The sequence below is a fragment of the Mytilus trossulus genome, chromosome 5 (genome assembly GCF_036588685.1).
Source record: "Mytilus trossulus isolate FHL-02 chromosome 5, PNRI_Mtr1.1.1.hap1, whole genome shotgun sequence".
In the NCBI taxonomy this organism is placed as follows: domain Eukaryota; kingdom Metazoa; phylum Mollusca; class Bivalvia; order Mytilida; family Mytilidae; genus Mytilus; species Mytilus trossulus.
The window spans coordinates 34,564,506-34,588,814 of NC_086377.1; the positions used below are offsets into that span (position 1 = coordinate 34,564,506).

At 33.8% G+C, this 24,309-nt stretch overlaps 1 protein-coding gene across 1 annotated transcript; it reads left to right on the forward strand.

Annotated features, from left to right (window-relative positions):
• The first annotated feature begins 20,472 nt into the window (after positions 1-20,472).
• On the forward strand, positions 20,473-21,886 carry LOC134717884 (uncharacterized). Its single transcript, XM_063580383.1, has 2 exons — positions 20,473-20,646; positions 21,494-21,886. The coding sequence occupies exons 1-2, from the start codon at positions 20,473-20,475 to the stop codon at positions 21,884-21,886; spliced, it is 567 nt and encodes a 188-aa protein (XP_063436453.1).
• The last annotated feature ends 2,423 nt before the right edge of the window (positions 21,887-24,309 follow it).

Genomic DNA, 24,309 nt, shown 5'->3' on the forward strand with positions numbered 1-24,309 from the left:
ATTTAACGACAACAACACAGCTAACCCAGACACCAGATAATACTCCGTCCTTTGATCTTTATTCATCCCCGGAACTCTCTGCACCTCAAAATGGAATATCTGACAACACCAATTGCGAGAAGAACTGGAATCCACTAGATTAAGACACACTAAACCAAAGAGACATACATGTAAATGAATTGTTAAAATGTGATGAAATTAGTTTTATTTTCATATATTCATAATGTCTGACGACGAGGACGTTACGTATATGACAACAGCCGAAAGACAATCGTTTGATAAAATTAAGACATGGGCCAGTGTTATTAAACTGACAGAAGCAACATCTGATTGATTGTTGGTTGCTAAATGTCTAGTGGCAAATATTTCATGCATTTTCAACACGAGAACAAGTTCACAAAAAAATGCAATAGGTAGATGACGATAGAGCAACATCCGATGCTGTCTTAGAGCTTGGTTTTAACAGAATGGAAGCATTATCTCTCATCAAAAGCAGACGATGTAGTAGAGACTAATATTCCTATGGGATTGATTGATTGTTGGTTGCTTAACGTCCAGTGGCAACTATTTCATGCATATTCAGGACGAGAACAAGTTAACAATAAGTACAATAGGTAGGTTGTTGTAATAGAGGCCATCTAGGATGATGGTCGGGGAAATTTGGACTGCCACTGGAAAATGAGGGTATATTGGATAGGGACAGAAATTTTGCCTTGAAAAATGCCAACTACGGACCCCTCAAAGAATGTGGCACTCTCTTTACACGAGGAATCGGATTTAACGTCCCCCTTCTGGTCTGACGTGACTGCGAATTTGAGACATCTCGCACAGCCAAACGGACGCCCCACTTCGGCAAGCGTTTGACTGCCGGTCGGGAGAAGACCAAGTGACCATATTTCTATTCCCCAGTCACCCTTTGAGAGTCAGGTCAAATACATATTGGGTTAAACATGTTTAAATTTAAACAGTTTCCTTGACACATTTATGAGAGGAACATATATTAAGAATAAAACTAGTTTACAAATGCGTAAAGCCACCAACAATCATCAATCAATGTTTACAAATGCATAACACTTTAAGAAAAACTATGGTTAGTCAGCAACTTGAAACTGAACGCTTCATTAGATTTTCATCCTGGATTGATTGGTTTGTGCAATATCAAAACTACGACAAATTTATATAAAATACCATCGTGAAAACATTCAGTTATTGACTGTTCACCTGTTGAGTTATATAAGTTTACAGAGAAGTTTATTCTTAAAGAAGTTCAGAAAGAACTGTATCCGAAGGAAGTGATATGTCTGAAAAACAAACAGTCCCTACCAAAAGATAGCAGCATACTATCTCTTTCAACTATGTATGATTATGATGCTTTACTGAGAGTTGGCGGTTGACTAAATCGTGGAAAACTTTCATTCGGTGAACAAAATCTTATCATTGTATCTGAAAACACATCTCAACACTATTAGTAAGGCATTATCATGAGAAAACGCACCACCAGGGACGTCATATAACAGGGAACTGTGCGCAGTGCTGGATTTTGGATAACTGGAGGCAAGCGCCTAATTTATTCGATACTTCATAACTGTTTTGTTTGCAAGAAATTGTGAGGTAAAACTGAACACCAGATAATGTCAGATTTACCTGTGGACCGTGTAACCCTATGTCCATCGTTCACTTATGTAGGGGTGGACACCTTTGGCCCTGGTCATTTCCACTCGACGTACTAGAGGAGGACAGGCAAACTCCAAACGTTTGGCCATCATGTTTTCGTGTCTAGCATCACGTGGAATTCACATTGAAGTAGTTGAAGAGCTTACGTCATCATCATTTATAAATGCACTTAGGAGGTTTATAGCGCTTAGGGGACAAGTTAAAGAGTTCAGGTCAGGCAGAGGAACAAATTTTATTTGGGCTACCAAAGATTTAAACATGAACATGATAAACGTAAAGGACACATTAGTGCCATTAGTGCAAAAAATCTTAATGGATAATGGAACTAGTTTGAAGTTTCAGGTACCACATTGTGTCATTAGCAGTATTATATTTATTGTTTACTAGTCATACAAAAGCAATTTCTTCTTCTTGTAGTAAAATTGTCATGTTTGTTTATTTCAGTTTTTCACCTCTTGTTTTGCGTTAATAAAGATTAAAGCAACTATCGACTTAGCGTTTAACATTACAACAACACTTTGCTGATTACATTACAAAATAAAATGGTATCCATCTGTAATAAATTTATCGCTCATAGAAGACAGTTATGATTTATATTCTCTTTGATGAACATAAATTAGTATTTAGCTATACTCATGTCCACCTAAAGCCATGTTCTGTGTGGTCTTTAAACATCGTTTTAGTGTCTTTAGGGCAAACACTTTCTTCTTATTGCTCTTAGAAGTCATTTTTTGTATCTCTATACACCGGTCCTACAATCATCTATTCCTGAGGTAGGAAAGACTCAATAATTTAAACATTCTAAAAAAAATTAACAGTTAGTTTCAAATTATGAACATATCAATAATAACTAAAGTTAACACACACATTTACATAATGATTTTTTATGTGCATTTTAAATTACTTCTAATAATTATTTAGGTCGAACATATAATTTAACTTTTCTCTACCTTTGTTTTATCGTTTTCCCATTTCAATACTAATAGCGACAGAATCATTTTTGTTTACCTGTAATTTACAACACTAGAGATAGTTAATTTTATAAGGGAAAAGAGCTTAACAGTGTTCTGCCTAAAAGATTTTTCAAGATAATCTAAATGCAGAGTTTACAATTGGTAGTAATGCTACATAGAGTTTAAAAGCAAGATACTAGCTATGACAATATTATTTGCAACAACAAATGGAAGTTTTTAACGACCTTGACTGGCTATACAGCCCTTGCACGGTCGGTTTATTATATTATTTGGCCGACCGTGCAAGGGCTATATAGCCAGATAAGGTCGTTTAAGACATCCATTTGTTGACAATATTATTTCTCTGTCACCTGTGTGATTAAGCAAATTTTTATAATAATCCTGTTCACCTAGTGTACACAGAAATACACCCTAACCTCAAGGAGGTTCATAAGCTTTATTATATTTTAGACGAACTCTAATTGTTCAATGACAGAAATTAATACGGCAGTAAAGCAGTTAACAATTTTGTTCTTTCAATAACTGTTCTATTCAGGTAGAATTAAATGGCGAAAATTAACAAGTTTCTAAGTTTCTCTTGTACAAATAACGTCAAAATCATTTTCAATACTAAAATACTTGTATGGGATATTATCTAATGCTTCAAGCCAACTGTGCAATGGCTGTATAAAAACTTCCATATGTTGTAATACGTCAAAGTGATATAATTTTTAAATTGCCATCAGCGAGTGTATTTCTTATTGATGTTTCCGATTGTACACTAATGACAGAGTACATTTGTGAGAATTACTCTAATAATATTGTATAAAAACCAAGTACTAGCAATGTCGAAATTATTTTCCTGTCACCTGTATGATAAAGAAATGTTTTTGTTATCTGCTAACGACTGTAGTAAAGCAGGAAGGATTACGACAGTTCTCAGGACTTAATGTCTCAAATATACCTGCCAGCTGTATGACGTATTCTTAGGACTAATTTCGTTATCTGTGTAGTACTGTAAAAGTCAGGCGGGGTTTTAAAGACTGAAATTCTTAGGACATAGTCTGAAATGATGTGTTGTCACATTGAAGACTAAACTTGAAATATTTTTTTATTTGAACATTTAATAATTTCTTAGTTAAGGTAAATGTTCACCAGCCTTGATAAATGAGAATATGTTAAAACTAAGTCAGGCTAAGGATATATTTCTTGGCAGAACAAAACCATTTAGTGACCAAGTCACTGTGGTAGTTTTTTTTAAACTAGGATCTGATCATTTTTAGTTATTATTGTATAAAGTATGTTTTAAGGCAGCAACCAATTGATTTTCTGGGGGCGGCTATGGTTTTTTCAGGTCAAGTCGAAACAATTTTTTTCTTTCAATTTGAGCATTACATATAGTGGCAGCTGAGGGTGAAACAAACAATTATTTTCTTCTCCAAAAACTGGAAACAAACTTTTTTTCCATAAAAAACCATAGCCCCCCACCCCAGAATATCATATGGTTGCTGTCTAAAATAAATATATAACTCGAATGGTTATGATGTTAAAAAGAAACCATGAAGCAAAAATTAAGTGTGTTGAATGTTGTACCAGATAAAGTAAAAAAACATAGATAAAATTTATGAAGGCAACGTGGTTTGATAAACAACCGCAAATGCTTATTTTATCAATGTAAGAATACATACCACTAAAACTATAGTTTAAATGTAGTGTTTCTTTATAAAATTGTGACTAGAAGGGAATCTGTTGAAATGCATAGAACCATATAACTGTCAGCATTTAAACTTTAGTATAAGCACTACTTTCTTTAAAAAAAATGTCTCCATAGAGGGAACCTGTTACAAGTATATACAAGACAAAACACAAAACTTTTCCTCTCTCAAACTATCGTTGTAAATGAATGGAAAAGTCGATAACAGGAGAGGTACCCATTCCCATAATTGGTACAAGGCCTTCGTGTGACTTAAAATAAAAACAACAATAATAGACGGTTATTAAAATTAATATTTATAGATTTAAATGTATTACTTTTTAACGAAACCAAAACAAAACAATTATATTCAAACAAAATATTTTTATTAGACCTAATAACTAGTTCGTGGTTGATGTGAACATAAAAAACCAGTAATATCCGATATCTTCTCAAAATTGAATGTTACAATTGCTAAATATTTTCATATATATATACATAAGTTAGTTTCTACATGTTCTGCGTACAGCTTTTGTCCCTTTGGAATCTTAAGTCCGTCTCTTGCATATAATAAAATGCCACATACATATCTTAAAGCACCCCCTAAAATCCTTAAAACGAATGCATCTAATTGATGTTAGTACGATAAAATCTCCTGTCCTCGTAAATCAATGTTTACAATATGTTATAGACATAAATAATAGGAAGTAGGTATGTTGTTAAAATCGATGTTACGCTGATCAATCAACCTTTCTCCAACTTAAAAAATATCTAAATCGTAAAAATGTATCGTAGAAGTTAGAACTTTGTATAAATTGTTCAAAGCAGTAATCTACAAATTACTTTAAAATCAAAGTTGGAAATGTCTCTAATGACTTCTTAGGATTGACATGTTCTACTTATCCGAGAAAGTGTTTCCATGGAGAATAACAAAACGTGAGTGTTGCATTGTCATTGCTAGATTATTGACAGTGTAATTAAAGAAGAAGAAAAAAATAATGATATCAGATTATTAAAAAAGAATACAAAAAAATATCAATTTAATATTCAAATTTCGAATATCAATTTCAGAATTATATTTGATTTACAACAAAACTTGTTCATATATGTTGTTTCCTTAAATGTCTATATATAAATCTCATTCAAAATCCGAGTCCGTTATTTCAATAACCTTTGATCTTTTTGTGGTTTTTTAGAAATTCTAAAACTAAGTAGTTGTCTCCGTAGAAAGCTTTATCCTTAGCTGAACTTGAGTTTCTTTTCTATTTATACTCTTTTGGTTATTAGCTTCTTTCGAAGATGTTTTTGCCTGTAAAGGATGCCTGCTATTGTTATTACAACTGTAGGATTGTCTGTAGATATATCCTCACACCGAACAGATTCCGATAGTATGGTTATTCGCTGCAATTGTTCAGCATTCTCCACAAATAACGTAGATGGGTGAAAAAAACTTTCAAAGTAAATCTTTCGGTCATTGCTAAGTTGTTGAAGGGTGATATACTGTTCCTCACCACTATAAGAACATCTCATTATGCCATCTTGACTTTCACAAATGTTTGTGATGGGTAAAATCTTAGTTAAAACCCCAACAACAACTCACCACTACAAGAACATCTCATTATACCATCTTGACTCTCACAAATAATTGTGATGTTTAAAATCTTAGTTAAAACCCCAACAACAACACATATATCTTTAACTAAGGCATTCACCATTTTTTTTACAATCTCAACGTTGGAAGGGAAAGTAGCAGGAGGCTCTATAAGAGCTAATCAGGCCGACTTGCCGACGACAGTGGTTTTTCTTCTTTTCTTCAGGATAACCAATTCTGTAAACACATATTCACAATTAAGTCATTGCACATACATTTTCCAGTCAGATGGCACAACTGACTCGCACATTGGTCAAAGAACAACATACAGTCGCAATTATGTCCAATGTTAGTGCACTGTCCGGATGGCAATGGAGATAGTCTATCGGAATGGTACTCTGAAGTATTGTATACTTATTACGTACAAGACCAATCATACGCTCGACATGGATTCTTGTGTGTGCAATTTTCCTGGACTGTGCAATTTCAAGTGGGAACAATTGCTTTTCCCTTAGTGAATGCTGAAATTTTAACTCTGCACTATGAAACCTAACACTTTCTTCAATATTGAATCCCTTCTCCGCTAACACAATGTCACCTGGCAAATAATTTGGTGAGTAACCCAAAGATCTCAGTTACATACTTATCGGAAACACTACCTCCACATCCTTTTGACAAAAATATATTGCACCCTGGGGAGTTGTGCCATTAGAAATATAACAGTATTGTGGTGTTTATAGATTTTGAACAGCTGGATTCAAATTTCTGATTAACTAAATGCTTAATACAATAGAGGCAAGTGCAGGAAATATTACTACATTCTTGACATATGTGGTTGAAATTTCAAAAGAATTTTTCAAAATTTGATTTTGTAGGGCTGTCATCTTGCCATCTTCCTAATTATAAAATTCACAGTTTTGTTAATTGTGACCGAAATTCTTACAAGAGTGACATAGAACCTTTTTACCATGCCTACATGATTTTGAATTATGATTTGGTTCACCACAGTGACCACAATACCTATCTGATTGATCTGTATGCTTTAATATACCAACTTGCAAGTTGACTGATCTTAGGAACGCTGATGTCTCTTTTTTGACAATTGAATCCCATCTTGATGAAAAAAAGAATAAGAAAGATTGTAATTCTTCTCATAAAATATATTGGTATGATCAATAAATTGTATGTTGTACTGTTCATATAGGTCTTTCAGCATTTCATTTGGGTTATGCATGTTAAGTCCTTTTCTGGTTAGAATTCCGGAAACTACAAATTTACAATGTGGGTGACATTTAATATTCAGTAAATATAAAAGAGCTTCGTAATTATCCCTTATGCTTTGGAGATTGTCACCATTATCTAAGTCATTTCCACCAAAATGGATGATAATTGTTCTGTATGTTGACATCCTTCTTTTGTAGTACATCTATCAATCTATCTATGTTGGCTCCTCTGTTGCGTGACTGGGGTATAGAAGTATGGTCACTTGGTCTTCTCCCGACCGTCAGTAAAACGCTTGCCGAAGTGGGGCGTCCGTTTGGCTGTGCGGGATGTATCAAGTTCGCAGTCACGTCCGGTCAGAAGGGGGACGTTAAATCCGATGCCTCGTGTAAAGAGAGTGCCACGCTCCTTGCACGTTAAGAACCCTTGCAGCAACTCTTTGAGGGGTCCGTAGGTGGCCTGTTGCAAGGCAAAATTTCTGTTCCTATCCACATACCCTCCTTTTCCGGTGGCAGTCAAAATTTCTCCGACCATAATCCCTGAATGGCCTCTATTGTATCAACCTACCTATTGTATTTATTGTGAACTTGTTCTCGTCCTGAATATGCATGCAATATTTGCCACTGGACGTTAAGCAACCAACAATCAATTAATCCTCTGTTGGTACACACCTTAGTGTTTTTAGTTCACGGGGTTGAATACCCTTTAAAATGTAACTCCCAATAATAAGTGTGGTTTTGTTGTTTTCACCAGTGATACGATTAAGAAAGGGTACTGTATTGTCATACGAGTAATCAGGTGGTCCAAATTCTGTTTTACTTGAATCAGGCTTTTGAGGTTTGGGTTTTGGTTGGTAGTCGACTACATTATGTGGAGGAGGGACAAAACGTGTATCTTCAGATCCAATGGGTTTGTAGATCTGTGTGGAAACAGTTCTATATGCAATGTTCATCGAAGTATGCCGGGTCTTTAGTGTCTTTTCTTGTTCTTCTGTCTGAGTACTAACAGTTTGTGAAAGAGGGAGACTTTGATCCTGCTTGTTTGAATGGATTGCTTTGATAATTGATTCAACCATTTCTTTTAAATCAATTACTTCTTCTTGCAAATCTAGGTTGTAATTATCTAGATTTTGTAGATTACGAAAAGTACTATATACAGACGAGTTTCTAATTGGGGTTGATGTTAACAAGGTGTTTGACATCTCTGTTACTAATAACTTTAGGTCTGATACTGAAGTGTCAAAGCTTATCATGGATTATAATAATAGGTTTCAAATGGGCTCTATTATGACACGATCTACCAAATAATTCAAATTATCTTTCCATAACCATTGTCAGATTGACATTGATATGTTAAGTGCCTCCTTCTTCTCCACAAGTGTCCGGACACTTTTATACGCTGACAGAGTATTGATTCCAACGCTTAATTTGACGTCGTCAAACTTTATTATGCCTCTTTTTATTCCACCGAATGAATGCTGAGCTAACTTTGGCACTGAAAAATATATTTGAATAGTATATATACAATTTTAGATCACCGTACCGAAGGATTTGAGTTTTGGTGTTTATATGCCACTTTTAAGCACCGCATCTAGACTATTTTGTTGCGGCCAGTTTTTTTTTACCGGAGTCTCCAGAGAAAACAACCGACCTTCGATAGGAAAACTGACAATCAAAGTCAAGAAGGATTGGAGTATAGTGCACCCGCACGAGTGGGGTTCGAACTCCCAACTTCAATGTTGACTGGCTAGTTATTACAGTAGTAACTACTTAGAACAGTCGGCCATCGAGGCCCCTGAAGAAATGTGAAGTAGATGTAGACCTAAACTAAATACCATACTATAACAACAATATGTAAATGTATAACAATAATGATTATTTGTTATCTGGGTAATTATGAAATTCAATGCAATACAAACATATACACTTCATACTTACCAAAGAGGACGTCTGTACCCTTGATGTTGTAGTATTTATTCTGTCTCATTGCAATAATTTTAAACAGTGCATTAATTTAATTGTCAGTTAGACATAACATGGTGACGATGTCCACAATGCAGGATAACTGTACATGTCATAAGAATGGGAAATAACTGATGTTTTTTAACGACCGTAAAAAAATGGCGTCGTATAATGCTATCATGTCGTCGTCGTCTGAAGACTCATTTAGTTTCAGTGAATTGATCTTGATAAATTTTTACCAGAAGGTTCATTACTTCTAAAGGTTCTAAAGGAAGGTTGGCATTGATTTTGGGGGTATGGTCTCGATAGTTTTTGAATAATAAATTGAAGAATAAATCTTTAATTGAACAAAATTGTTCAATAGATTTGTAAGATCTTGGCATTAGTTTTGTGAAATACCCATAATATGTCAAAAACTTGATCACAATCCAAATTCAGAGCGGTATCAGGCTTTCACGTTTTGTCCATACATGCCTCAACTGTTCAGGGTTCGATCTCTGCGGTCGTATATAGCTTCGCACTGCGGAGCATCTGGTTTCTTTTCTTTTTCGGAACACGAAACTTTGTTAATATTTTTTAATCAAGACAGAGATTATCAAAGTCAGATGAACGAACATGATATTGTCATTGTTATCATTAGACAAATAGCTGTCTACATTTTAGGACATGAGTTCAAGTGTTTGCTCAGACATATTCATCTTCACAAATATATAGTTTAATTAGTTTTCTTTGTTGGATGTATAAATCGACGTCATCGTCGATTTTGAGCACAAAGTGTGTCGTGCTTATTTTCTCCTCAAATAATAATTTATGTCTATGCATTTCCTTCAATTTGATCGTTTGAAATACATGTCTACTTAAAATTTGCAACATGGTCTTTCATTGCAAGATTTGCCTTTATTTTCCCTTCCTAACCCAAACGTCTCATCACATTTAAACGCATGAATTGTTTGGCGCATGTGGATGCATTGCACTGACCAACATAGTATATGTGTATAAATACCTTCAATTTTTTGACATTACATATAGTGAAAAACTGACAGGGATATTTTTCAAAAAATATTCCGACCCTGATTTGGTAAATACGAAATATTTCTAGCAGTTGTTGTAGTTATTGGTTACATTTCTGTTTAAAGATATACCTCCCTTCAAGGCAGTAAAACGCTTCCCAAAGTGAGATGGGTGTTTGGCTGTGCAGGATGTATCTAGTATACAGTACATCTGGTCAGATGCCTCGTGTAAATAGCCTGCCAGGCTCTTTGCACGTTAAGAACCCTTGCAAGAAATCTTTGAGGAGTCCGTAGGTGGCCTGTTCATGAAGATTGATAGAATTTTAGGCACTAACTACAAAGTATCAAATGAGGATTGAGACATTAAATCATATTCTTTTTCTTTACTGAAACAAGTAACTATAAACATTGCAGAATGATTAGTTTGTAGAGGCATAATATTAGTTTTGAATCTCAATGATCCTGGTAGTCAAGGTTGCTTATTTTAAATGTTTTTTCTATTTGTATGTTATTTCGTTGTTGTGTTGTTTGTCTTTTTATTGCTTTGTAATTATATATGATTAAGATACAAAAAGACTTCCATTCAACCGGTTGTCGTATAGTGACCAAAGACGTTTGAGTTTACATTGTAAACCATGTTGAACTTACCACGAGGACCAAACGAGGTTTAAATTCCTGGTAATAGTGATGTATGTCCTTTTGAAAATTTGGAACCCACATCATTTTCATGTGGCCCTTTATTATCTGTCGCAAATTGACTTTCTATTCTGGCAGTGGCGGGAAATATAATATTCCATCCTCCTCATCTGGCTCATCAGAAAATAAAACATTTAGTATAAGATTAAATACTTTCTGCTGAAATTGTGGGAGGCAATCCTTAAATTCCTGATATAGGAAAATCTCTTTCAGCTGTGACAGCAGTATAAAATATCAGGAATAGTTGTTTGCAATTTCCAACGTAGTTATTTTGAAAACGTTTGTCTGGTTCAGGAAAGATATTATGACGAACCTGAAAGTAATGATCAGACAGAAACAGGTAACTTCTAAAAGGGACAAGAAGAATATAACCTTACCCAATGCTGTGCTTGAAAGAGACTTCTAAAAGAGCTCTTACAGCATCACAATCATTTTTAATCTTGACAAGATAAATTGTCTCTTCTATCCAATGTACCCTCTTTTTCCAGTGGAAGTCCAAATTTTCACAACCATCATCCCTGATGGCCTCTATTACAAGACCTACCTATTGTATGTATTGTTATAAACCTGAACATGTATGAAAAATTTGCCACAAACAATCAATAAATTATATTATTACCTTTTTAATTTTTCATGTTTTATGTATTCCATAAGCGTACTTTTCAATCGGAGATTCTTATACTCAAGTACATTATACGTGAAATGTCATTACTCGAAAAGCTTCTTTCATTACTGAGGGTCCTCGTTGACTGACAGTCAACACTGAGGTTGTGAATTTGAACCCTGCTCTTGAGGGTGCACTCGACTCCAATCTTAATTAACTAGGATTGTCAGTTTTCCTATCGGATGTCGGTGGTTTTTCTACGGGCACTCCGGCTTCCTTCACAATTAAAACTGACCGCCACAAACTAGCCTAAATGCCGTGCTTAAAATTGGCGTTAAAACATCAAAAATCTTTAATTACGGTCTTTACTACGAATTACAATTACAAAATGTTTACTTAATGTCTTTATCTTTATACAATAAAAACTATTCAATTGAATTGTCGAATGCATCTCTGTTAACCATCCGCTTTATCTGCAATTTCATAGACCTGTTGTTGTTCGGAAGAACACCTAGATGGCCAATTATACTCTTCTCTAAACTGTACAGCCAAAATGAATAGACAGGACCATAATCACGATTACAGTCAGCTTTGTGACAATGAAGGTTTATACCTATATAAGGTGTTATTTCTTTCAGTATATAAATTTAATGATTGCATTTTTTTCATATCAGCTTCATTGGTGATCTTTGTTGAAATCAATTTACTTGACAGTATGTCTCCAAACATCAATATACCGGGTAGGAATTACGTTGACATGAGCAAATATAGAAACTATATTCGTCCAATTTTCCATTGTTCTGCTGTTAAACCACCAGATGACCAGGCAATTTAGTTTTGGAATTGTGCATGCTGCAATAACAGAATCAGGTTGCTCCCGTATTTCCATGAGCTTCTCAGCATTTTTAATATTCAATTCTAATCATACGTTGTCAGGTAAGCCTCCACAGTTGCCTCCAAATCTCCCGTCTTTTGACAAAAAGTAAAAGCTCACATTGCCTTTTACATTAACTGAGATAGAAAAAAAGAATTGTCTTTATTATAACAGACATGCCCCTGTATTTACGAATCCACATCAATTATGTTTCATGTAATATATAAAAGATTGTAAATCTGTTATTTGATGATTTGCATGATCAGTTATGTTATATTTTCAACATGCACACACTTAATATACCCCTCCTTGTCAAAATCAGCCTAGAAATTTTCAGATTAGTGATTTTAAGGAAGTTCAATTGGTGAAGACATCCTGAAATTTTCAGACGAATCTAACAACCCAATATTTAAAAATCTTCTCCTCTGAAAGTACTGGACCAATTATCCTCAAACTTAAACTAAATTAACTCATCATAGATACCAGAACTAACATTTTACACTTGCGCCAGACGCGCCTTTCAGTGACGCTCTAATCATAAATGTTTATGAGGGCATCTTGTTTATAAATTGTATCCGAAGTTTTGATCCATCGAACATGGCCGACATGGCTACAAAAAGAAACGCAGTTTTTAAAAACGACAAAAACCTACATTGAATTGCTTATTTTCATTTTTTATTTGCTATCTAATATTATTTAGTTCTAAATTTAACTCTATTTCTAATTGGTCTTTCTTTGGAACCGACCGAATATATTTTATTTATCTGACTAAATTAATATGATACAATTTGCATCACTTTTCATTCTATAAAGTCGAAGTGATATTTTTTTTTTATCAAAGATAGAACATCATCTTCAGTATTATGAGCATGAACTTCTGTTCCATATACTACGTTACAAGTGTTTGCTGTTTGTAATTGTCAAACTTTATATTCTTTGAAAACACATGCTTGGAAGTTTCAATGTATCAATGAAACTCTACACATGTGTAGTAATTGTAGCAAACAAATTAAATAATCTTATTCTGTTTTCCAAAACTATCAATTCCAAATTGGTATATTGTGTGCTACCGAGACAGGTTTGTTTTGTAATTTTTAAAACATTTATAAAATCTCATATTGCTTTTTCAATAACAAAATCCTAAAATATGGTTCTATTCAGGTACATTTTATTTGTAGATTGTAAAAATGTAAGCCCTATGATTTTACTGGCTTCGTGTTTGATTTCACATTCTGGCATTATATATCTTTGAAATAAATTTGACCCACTTGATGCAGCAATCTGGGTGATGTCACTATTCTGAGATAAACTTGTTGTTTCCAAATCGAAGATAATGAATTCTGCAAAATCATGCGAGAAGGTATTTTCTGAACATCAAATATTACTTCATTCACTTCGGTTTCATTTCCATATGTGGTTCTTTCCTTAACACGGGTAATGAATTCTGACTTCTTTTTCAATTTTGGCAGTTGAATCCTTCTTCTTTTGAAATATTCAAACTATCTATTTTATTAAATTAACATATGCAGGTTCAAAAATGAATAAATGCATTTTGTATTTGATGCCTTTAAGACAGTGTGCCCTTCAAGTTCAGCAAAATACACTCACCCTTGCAGCAAATTAAAACAAAACAATGCATAAATAATAAATACAAATTGTGTACAAACTTTAACAATGCATACTATTTGTGGTACTGGCACACTTTCTCCTGTTCTCTCTTGTCAAGAATCATAGGCAGTGGGGCAATTGCCTTGAGAATTTGCTAATCTATACGCACTAATAAAAAACGAGTATAAACATCATACGTGTGATTTTTTTTCTCAATAATATCTGTGTGAGTCAGCTCCCAGCCTCCGGATCTTGTACTCTAAAATCAGTCAGTAACTTTAACATGTTTAAAAAGTGTTCCACACAGAATGTGGCGCTGGACAGTTGCTTAATGTATGTTCTAAAAAAGATTGCGAGGAACCCAGACCGTCTTATTTATGAATTCCGTTTTGATGAATTACTCTCCGTGGTTTTAGATTTAATTCAGTTCTGAAGAATTTTCTGTGAATTCAGCTTCCATTAAAATTCGTTATCAAATATACAAATTTGAATAATATTTCAGGGGTTGTGTCCGATAAAGGTGATGATGATGTAACCTGCTACGGCTTATAATGTCGTCATCAATATTTGACAATTTTGACTTTTCGAAAACCAGACTGCGGAAGTCAGTTTTTTTTTGCATCACTGGTTAGTCTTGTGTGGACGAACGCGCGTTTGGCGAATTAAAGTTTAAACCTGAAGCCTTTTTTTAACTACCATTCTTGTGTCCGATGACCTGTCCTACCAACCAAGATGGCCGTCATAGTTAAAATAGAACATACGGGTAAAATGTAGATTTTGGTTTACACCTCTGAAACCAACGCATTTAGAGCAAATCTGACATAGGGTGGTTTTAATTATCAGGTCAAGATCTATCTGCCCTCAAGTATCCAGACAAATCAGACACCCTGTTGTTGGGTTGCTGCCCCCGAATTAGTAGTTTTATGGAAATTTTACAGTTTTTGGTCATGATCTTGAATATTATTATAGATAGAGGTGGACTGTATGCAGCAATAATGTTCAGCAAAGTAAGATCTACAAATAAGTCAACATGACCAATATTGAAAATCAATGATGGTATGCCTCTTGCAGTCTATATAGCTATCTTTGATAGTCCTGGTATGGCTAAATCCCGTTTCTTTTGGTGTTGACCTCCTTTTTTCCAATGACCTTGACCTATTGCTTATTGGCGAAATTGACTGTACACTATTAGATAAGGACAGACTGGAGGAAAGCCGACTTGCTTGCAAAGCAGACAAGGACAGACTGGAAGAAGGCCTAGTGGCTTCCAACGTAGAAAAGGACAGACTGGAACAAGGCCTACTGGTTTGCAACGCAGACAAGGACAGACTGGTGGAAGGCCTACTGGCTGTAACCCAGTTTTTTTTATAAGTAGTTAAAAGACAAAACATATTTACATTTTCTTCATTTTCAACAATGCATTTAAAAAACACAAAAAAAATAATTTGAGAATCAATTGGCAATGTGGAGCCGGATTAATCACCTCAGCCAAAACAAGTGAATCTGTAAGCAAAAGTATAGGATCAACACGGTTTTTAAGTGCTGAAACTGAAAACATATCACACTGTTGAGCTCAATCATGATGTGTGTGACGGCTGCCTCTTCGCCCCTATAGTTACCCAGGAAATACTTCATCTGGGCTAAATCAATCCAAACTTGGCCACAATCATAATTGGGGTATCTAGTTTAAGAAATGTGTTCAGTGACCCGGTCATCCAACCAGGATGGCCGCCACGGCAAAAAATAGAACATAGGGGTAAAAGGCTTATAACTCCAAAACCAAAGCATTTAGAGCAAATCTGACAGGGGTTAAATAGTTTATAAGGTCAAGATCTATCTGCCCTGAAATGAATGAATCGGACAACCCGTTGTTTGGTTGCTGCCCCTGAATTGGTAATTTTAATGAAATTTTGCTGTTTTTGGTTATTATCTTGAATAGTATTATAGATAGAGATAAACTGTTAACAGCAATAATGTTCAGCAAAGCAAGATTTACAAATAAGTCAACATGACCAAAATGGTCAGTTGACCCCTTTTGAAGTAATTGCCCTTTATAGTAAATTTTTAACAATGTTCATAAAATTTGTAAATTTTTACTAACATTTTCCACTAAAACTACTGGGCCAAGTTCAATATATATAGAGATAATTGTAAGGGACGACATCAAAAGTTCAATGAAGGATGCAAAACGTAATTCACATAGTTTTTTTCCCTGACCCCCTCCCCCTCCTTACTGAATTTGGAAAAAATTGATTGACCAATAGGGATATATGGTAAATCGATTTTAGATTAACAAAACTTGCACCAATGTTGACCCCCCCCCCCCCCCCCAAAAAAAAAACTTTGATTTAATTTTTTTTTTATCCTACATCGATCTTTTGATGTCATCTCTAAGCAGCAAGAATGTTCAATTATGTAAGATTTACAACCACAACACAATCACCGAAACTCAATTTTTGTCATGAATCCTATCCTTAGGAAAGCTTTTGATAGTGGCAAATTCCTTTCTATGAGGATTTTGATTTTGTGGATATTGATTGTATCTCTTAGCTTTTCTACACACCTGTTCAAAATGGCCATTAACTTTACAACACCGACAAATTGAATTTGTGCAGGGCATGATTGTCTATTTAAACAGTACCTACCATATCCTTGACAAGATGAGCTCGGTGGATGCTGGTAGTTTCGTGGCTGGAAATTGGTTTCCGGTCGTTGTGGATAGTTGTCTTTGGTACGGTCCATTTGACTGATTTGCCTGTATGGCTGACATTTCGGCGACGCTACCGCTAAGTTTGTCCGTTAACATGGCCGAGAGTCTGTCCTCCATACTGGCTTTGTTGGCTACCTGCAAAGTCAAGATTTTTAATAGGCTTTGCCGTCGTCATCTGGACCGTTTTCTCTGCAATCGAGCGACAGTAAAATAATCCGGTAGCATGTGTAAAAATATCACATTCAAATGATTATTTTAAATAGTGGTATCACAAAACAACCACATAAAAAAGAAAGGGTAACATACATTGCATAGTAGATTTCAATATATATTTTACATCTCCTTTGTAATAAAAGTATTGAAACAATATATTATCCTTCATTTCTCATCCACATGAATAAAATACTTTCATCATAGAAGCAAACAAAACAGTAATATACATGTATATTAGAATTAATCACCTTTTTATTGAAACGCATCAAAAAAGTATATTAATCTTCATCTCTAAACTATGTAAAACATAAAAATAAATACATATAGCACTATATACAACACAATTAGTTTACCAATTTAATAAAATAACACTAGGATTTGATTTAAAGAAATGGATGTATTAACTTTTTTCCAAATGTAAAACCCTATCAAAATATTTTAGTAGGAATGTGTACTTTAATAAAATTAAACCATCTAATATAATGGTTCAAAATAATAAAGTGATGAGTCATAATATAAAAGTTGTTTTGCCAACACTAATCTTTACCTCGGGTTGGATTATCCCTTATAAACACTTTTTTTTATGCTACACCTTAAAATAAGAAATCTGAAGGGGGAGAAGATTTTTAGGCTTAGCATATTTTTCATATTGAAATCTCAATTTGTGTTACACTTTCGCCTCCTCCTTATACAATAGGACTAAGTTTTAATTCTTTTTCTAAAAACAAATTTTAATTACATCCGCCTAGTTCATTCCCTCAAGGAGAAACACTCTTTCAAGTATAAATCTCTATAAACATTTTTTTTTAAATACATCCGGCTTTTACTTTTATTATCATCAAGTTTATTCTCCAGTCTTGACATCAAACTCATCTACCCCTTATTTACCATGATTTAAAGATTCTATTGTTATTAGAAAAAGTGATATTAATATTCATTGGAAAAAAAAGAGAATGTTCACATTTTTAAAATTGCTATTGATAAGCCTATCTCATAATGAAAAAAAAAAACCAAAAACTTAATAATGTGATACCTGTCATAAAAGACTTTTATTTAAAGGTTATAAAATGAGGCTTTTTCTATATCACTCTTCACATTTTGGTTTCAATATATTGTATATTAACAGTCTACAATTAAACGTCGAATAGGTATTTGTCTACGAGAACTTCTCCTTAACTGCTGATTAGGTTGTTCATTTGGCTGTTGCTGGGGTGGAATTTGAGGAGGTTGGTTCACAGGTTGAGGTTGTTTATCAGGCTGCACTTGTGGAATAGGTTGTTGAGCAGGCTGCACTTGTGGAAAAAGTTGTAGAACTGGTTGTTGCGGAGGTGGTATATGAGCAGCTTGCAGTTGTGGTATACGATGACCGTGAGGTGGCGGTAAGGCTTGGTTGAGTGGACGATTATACAATTAATGAATAAAAATGATGATCTGGTAAATTCCATATAAAATTGTCATTACTGATGCTAATACCACCTCAATATTTCCTACAATAACATAGCTTGTTAATGTTCATATATTTATATTTCAGTCATTTTTCCATAAAGTTTTTTCTTGTTTGTTCAAAAATAATTTCTTCTGAGCCAGCATCAAAATTAATAGAGGTCCTTTTTTTTACTCCAAATTAGAATGATGATAGTGAATAATATTACCACAACTGCAAAGCAAATAAAAAAAACCTATTATGAACGTTTATCATGAAACCCATAAAATGTTCTCCTCATTGGCATAGCTTCACCCCTCCCTCAATATCAATACCACCACCCGTTCTACAACAACTTAAACACCATCTTCCAAAGAAATATCCAATAAATCCAATTAAAACTGAAAAAAAAATTAATTTCATTTCTATATACTGTATACCTTTTGTACTATCATTTGTTTTTAAAAAAGTGTATGAGCTTTCAAAATTTGTCTTATTCCTAAAGCAATTGCGAAGTTTATAAAGTAAACAAACACTTAGTAAAACTATTATCGAAGTCATAAATGTAAATGTTATCGCAATAACTGTTGAAATGGTTTTTTTTTTAAACTAGTAGGAGAGTAAGTTGTACCTGCTATAACAGTTATTGTTGAGATAATCCAGGGAGTAGTATCAACATCCTGAAATAAAAATAAAGAAGAAATATAATCAATGCACAGAACATATATATCAAAACATAAAGCAAGGTAGAATTAGAATCTACATTATAAATTATCTAAAGGTTAAACATTTTCCCTTCCATTATACATCCTCATTAAAAGGGGAAAAGTTAAACGAGACAACAACCCATCCAAAATAAAACAAGTGATCCTAGGATATAAACACATATATATATATATACGTACATTTTCACTATCTATTCCTGTAGGCTCTGAGCTGACATTATGTTGTGGAGTGCTACCATACTGTTGAGAGCTATTATCAGTCTTCATGGTAGTTTTCTCACTGGAATGACTGGATGGTTTGCTGATCTCGGTTGTCTGATCAGGTTTAGTGATCTCCTCATGATCATCAGTTGTCATCTCCACCACTGATACAAAAGTGTTGTCTGTCCCTGAACTGCTAGCTGTAGAGGGAAGAGAGGTGGACTGCAAACTTTGGTGCGCTGATGTAGCTTCCATCTAAATTAGCAGAAAGACAAGAAATTAGACACTTGTTAACAATACACCAAATATTAGATAATAATGATAAAAAAAATAAATATTATTATAATTCAGTATCAACATATAAAAGGATATTTCAGGTTTATTTCATAACATCTTTAGAATACAGGACCTGTTAGCTATTTCAGGTTTATTTCAACAACTTTGATCTGTAAGGGGAGGATTTTTTAGGGGTGTCTATATTATGATGTAATATTTGGGTGACATAATCTTATTTCTAAAAAAAAATTACTAACACAAGGTTTCCCGGCTACCCATATCTTCACATTCATAGGGGCCTTTATTTGCCCACATCTCCAGTCCTGTCCCCTGAGGGATGTTCAAAAATGATAGGTCAGTTAGGCGGTCCATTGTTAATTTCCTCACAGTACTTGGGCTCCCTTCCTCAAATATGTACAGTCCGGCGCCTAAGAATTTGCAATTATATTCATTTGGAATATAACTAATAGGGTCTTCCCTAACATCACATGTTTTATCATTCAACATTTTAACTGTTGCATCTACATAAATAACATTAATCATAACACAGAACAGCATAACAAGGGACGTGAAGGAGGCCATTTTTTCAGTATATTATATAACTTTTACGTTGTTTACTTATTCATTACAGATTTTTTTTTTATTTTACTAATATTTTAATATAACGAAAGTATAGCAAGTTTCTCTCTGCAATGTTAAAATAAAAAATAAATTACATTGGCTAATTATATAAAGTAGCGGAAATGGACGAACGATGCTTGGGAGGATAACTCTTTAAGTTTTCTTCAGTTTATTTTTTTTTTTTTTTTTTATTATTCTACTTTGGATTAAATACGAGAAATTGTATTTAAACATGTTTATTTACAAAACTTAAGATCAACTCTATCACCCCTTTAACTGCACATGTAATCTTCCGCTATAATAGCGAATTAGAAAACTGTATTTAAACGGAAAAAAAACAGAGCTCGAAATAAAAGCTTATTTTTCAGAATCTTTAATTGACTTTCAAGATATAAATTATTAAGTAACTATTTAAAATATGGATGCAATATCAGACCTTTCCACAAGTATTGAACTTACTATTAATGTGACAGATCAAGTGAAAACAAACATAGATATGTTGAGAACCAATTTAGACATACTAAAATGTGTGAAAACTTCATGTAGCTACTGTCCAGATTCACTACCAGATGAAGCCAAAAGAATTACTAGAGTAACTAGAGTTTTATAATAGAAATGTTCGGAAGTTTAAATCCATCATTCATGAAATAAGAGGTGAAATTGTTGACACGGCAAGGATTTTAGAAAATGAAATAGTTCTCCCTCAAATGGTGAACATTATCTATATTTGTGGAAATGTTTTGAACCAACATGTTGATCCGTACCATTACCAACTTAATGAAATGAAAACGGAAGCAGATACAGGCATTCGCTCTAGACGAATTGAAAAAAATCACTTTTATAACTGTATTATTCAACAAATTGGACTGTTGAATAATGCCTTAGACGAGTTTTAGCAGAGTCTGAAAATTGTTTTGCAAAGAGTTCTATGTAGAGAGTGTAATCTTGAAGATTTGAGTGAGGAGTGACTTATCTTATACACAATTGAAAGTAAACTGTCAATTTATATTTTTCAATGCAATACAAACAAAATAATTACGATTTTTTTTTTATTAATTTTTTTTTGAATCACTCAATAGGCGGAAATTTACTGTCTTTTGGAGACTTCCAATGAAAAGCTCTATTTTAATCCCGTGTTGTTTCATTTGTGCGAGGGTTGTATTTGTGTTTTGTTTGATGGTGGGGTTTGACTCCCCCTTCCCCAACCTAAATGAAAGAAACATGCGCAGATATAAGCTTAAAGGGGGGAAAGGGAGGTGACCGTCCGATTTCGGCGGGAATCAGTACTGTAAAAGTCGAAAACCTATTAATTTTCTTCATCGTTATCAGGTTATTAATTTGTTTAACTTTTAAACTTTTCTCCGTTCAATTGAAATTTCACGACCCTTTTTAATCTGTAAAGAACTTTTCACCATTTTTTTTAAATTTTTTTTAATTAGGAGTCTTCGCATAGCATTCAGCAGCAGGAAAAATCCAGTAGGGTGGCAATTCAACAGCCTACACGTACATTTGCGGCCTACCCTTTTCCACCAGCACCTGTTCAGCCTACAAGTACATTCGCATACCCTTTTCCACCAGCACCTGTTCAGCCTACAAGTACATTCGCATACCCTTTTCCACCAGCACCTGTTCAGCCTACAAGTACATTCGCATACCCTATTCCACCAGCACCTGTTCAGCCTACAAGTACATTCGCATACCCTATTCCACCAGCACCTGTTCAGCCTACAAGTACATTCGCATACACTTTTCCACCAGCACCTGTTCAGCCTACAAGTACATTCGCATACCCTATTCCACCAGCACCTGTTCAGCCTACAAGTTGCTTATAAACAATCAGGAGCGTTTATTTATCCTAGCCTGAATGCTTTCAGACAACAACCGCCGCCAAGTCCTCCAGCAGGGTCATGCCAACAGATTTATGAGTGTGAAGAGGTTGTCCCTACGAGGAATTATCCTCAGAAACGATTGATTGATTGATTGTTGGTTGCTTAACGTCCAGTGGCAAATATTTCATGCATATTCAGGACGAGAACAAGTTCACAATAAATACAATAGGTAGGTAGATACGATAGAGGCAATCTGGGATGATGGTCGGGGAAATTTTGACAGAAACGATGATTTACTCATACTACTGAGTACAATCAACAAACTTTTACCCCTGCTGTGAAAGATACAGAAGATCAAATATAAAAAAATGAGATATGAAACTATATCTCCTGCGCCATACACTGATGAAGCTCTTCCAGAAAATATTCTGGATGATTTAATCCTCTTTCATCAAATGAATTGAAATGAATTTCAATGCCTTTGTGTTGACAAAAAAAATATATCAATGATAGTGTCTTGTTTATTTGAAAAACCGTAATTCGATTTTCCCTCCTTCCTTTACATAAATAACACTCATCATATTTGGTGAAATTTTTTTTTATTTTTTTATATTCTCATTGCTCCTAGTTTGATCTCGCTATTATTTTGATTAAAGTGTCACTGATGAGTCTTGTATATATTTTCGAAACGTACGACTGTCATATAAATTTTATTATCAGTCTTATATTTGACTCTGAAAAGTATCATCCAGACTATATATATTTTCTAGATAAATACAACACAAATGATTTTTTATTAGGAAACAAAACATCATATATATGTACATAATTTAAGGAAAACAAATCACATTTCTCTAATTTTATAATGTCCAAACGCATAACTCTCTATTGGATTTTTCCAGTAACGTTTATCATCGAAACTGCAAAGTCCCTTTTCCACAATTGTGTCTATGAAAAGCTGATGGTTTCTACTCCTAATCAAATTCATCGAGTTTAAAGTGACAGTTTCATTAAACAAGCACTTTTTATAATTTTCATGTCTGAGTGTATTTTTAATTTCACATCTAGCAATCCCTATAGCCACTTTTTTCTCCACCAGATATTTATTTATCCGTCCATCTTCACATTTTTCAGTCGTATCATATTTTAAACTACATTTTGGGGCGTAAACCTACAAATTCTTTAATGGGAACGCCTGAAAGTATATAATTTATTTGACTATTAGAATAATTACGGTAGTTTAAGTGATCTCTTATCTTAAAAATACGAAAGGTATATATATATTTTACATAAATCAGGGCTAGAAAAAACTGCATGATCTCTATAGATGAGTGAAACTTACAAATAAGGGATTAACAATTGATAAACGCAAGGAAAAAATGTTTAAAGAAAGGAAGCAATAATTAATTTCAAATCAGCATATTTATCACTGAACAATTTGATTATGTAATAAACTATGTCTTTAATCTAGAATAATATATTATAAATAATACATTTCATTTAAATGAAATACTTGTTAAACCTAAAGAAATTCGAACGAGTATAAGTAAAAACGGGTGGAGTAAAATAGAACGAGTTCAACTAGTCTGTAAACCCCAAAAACTAAATTCATTACGGAAATGATAATCAGTTTTACACGATCTTAAAAAAATATTTAAAATTCTAACATTTTCAGAACTTTCATTTGCCTTATCAAGATTTTCAATTTTAAAATGGATTTATTTTTTAACATGTTTAAAGCAGCAAGTGTCAACCATATTATGTTTCCTTGTGAAATGTGTGAGGATTGCCCAGCTGAAAAAGACATTCTTAAAACTTTTATATATTGTGTTTCGCTAATATATAGTGCAGAAATTATTATAGAAACAATGGGAACATTCCATACCTTACTCCATGCTAGAAGTACTTTGCAAAATGATTTGCTTATCTATAAGCACAGTTACTTTATTGAGCCTATCCATAAAACATTAAAGAGGATAGAAGAGTGGGCTAAGTTAGCAACATTAATGGAGGATCTTATGACAGAAAGGTAAAATTTAAATCTATAAATTGATAATTCCTAAAATAAAAAACAAAAAAAAAGTCAATAATTATTAACAATACACAATTAAAAACATATCACAAATTAAATCGGTTTGGGGTTGTTGTCCTTCTCCCATTATGTCTTAGGGTTGGGTAATTTCATTGCCTGTGGAGGTTGAAGTTGTGCTCTTTGTGGCGGTAGTATTTTTTTTTTAAAGGGAAGTAAGGAGGTGCATTATTTATCATCATAATTAGTTCAACTAGTCTTTAACCCCCAAATTCTTAACTCATTACGGAGATGATAATCAGTGCTACGCGATTAAAAAAAAATGGAAATTCTGACATTTTCAGAACTTTCATTTGCCTTAATACCAAGATTTTCAATTTTAAAATGGATTCATTTT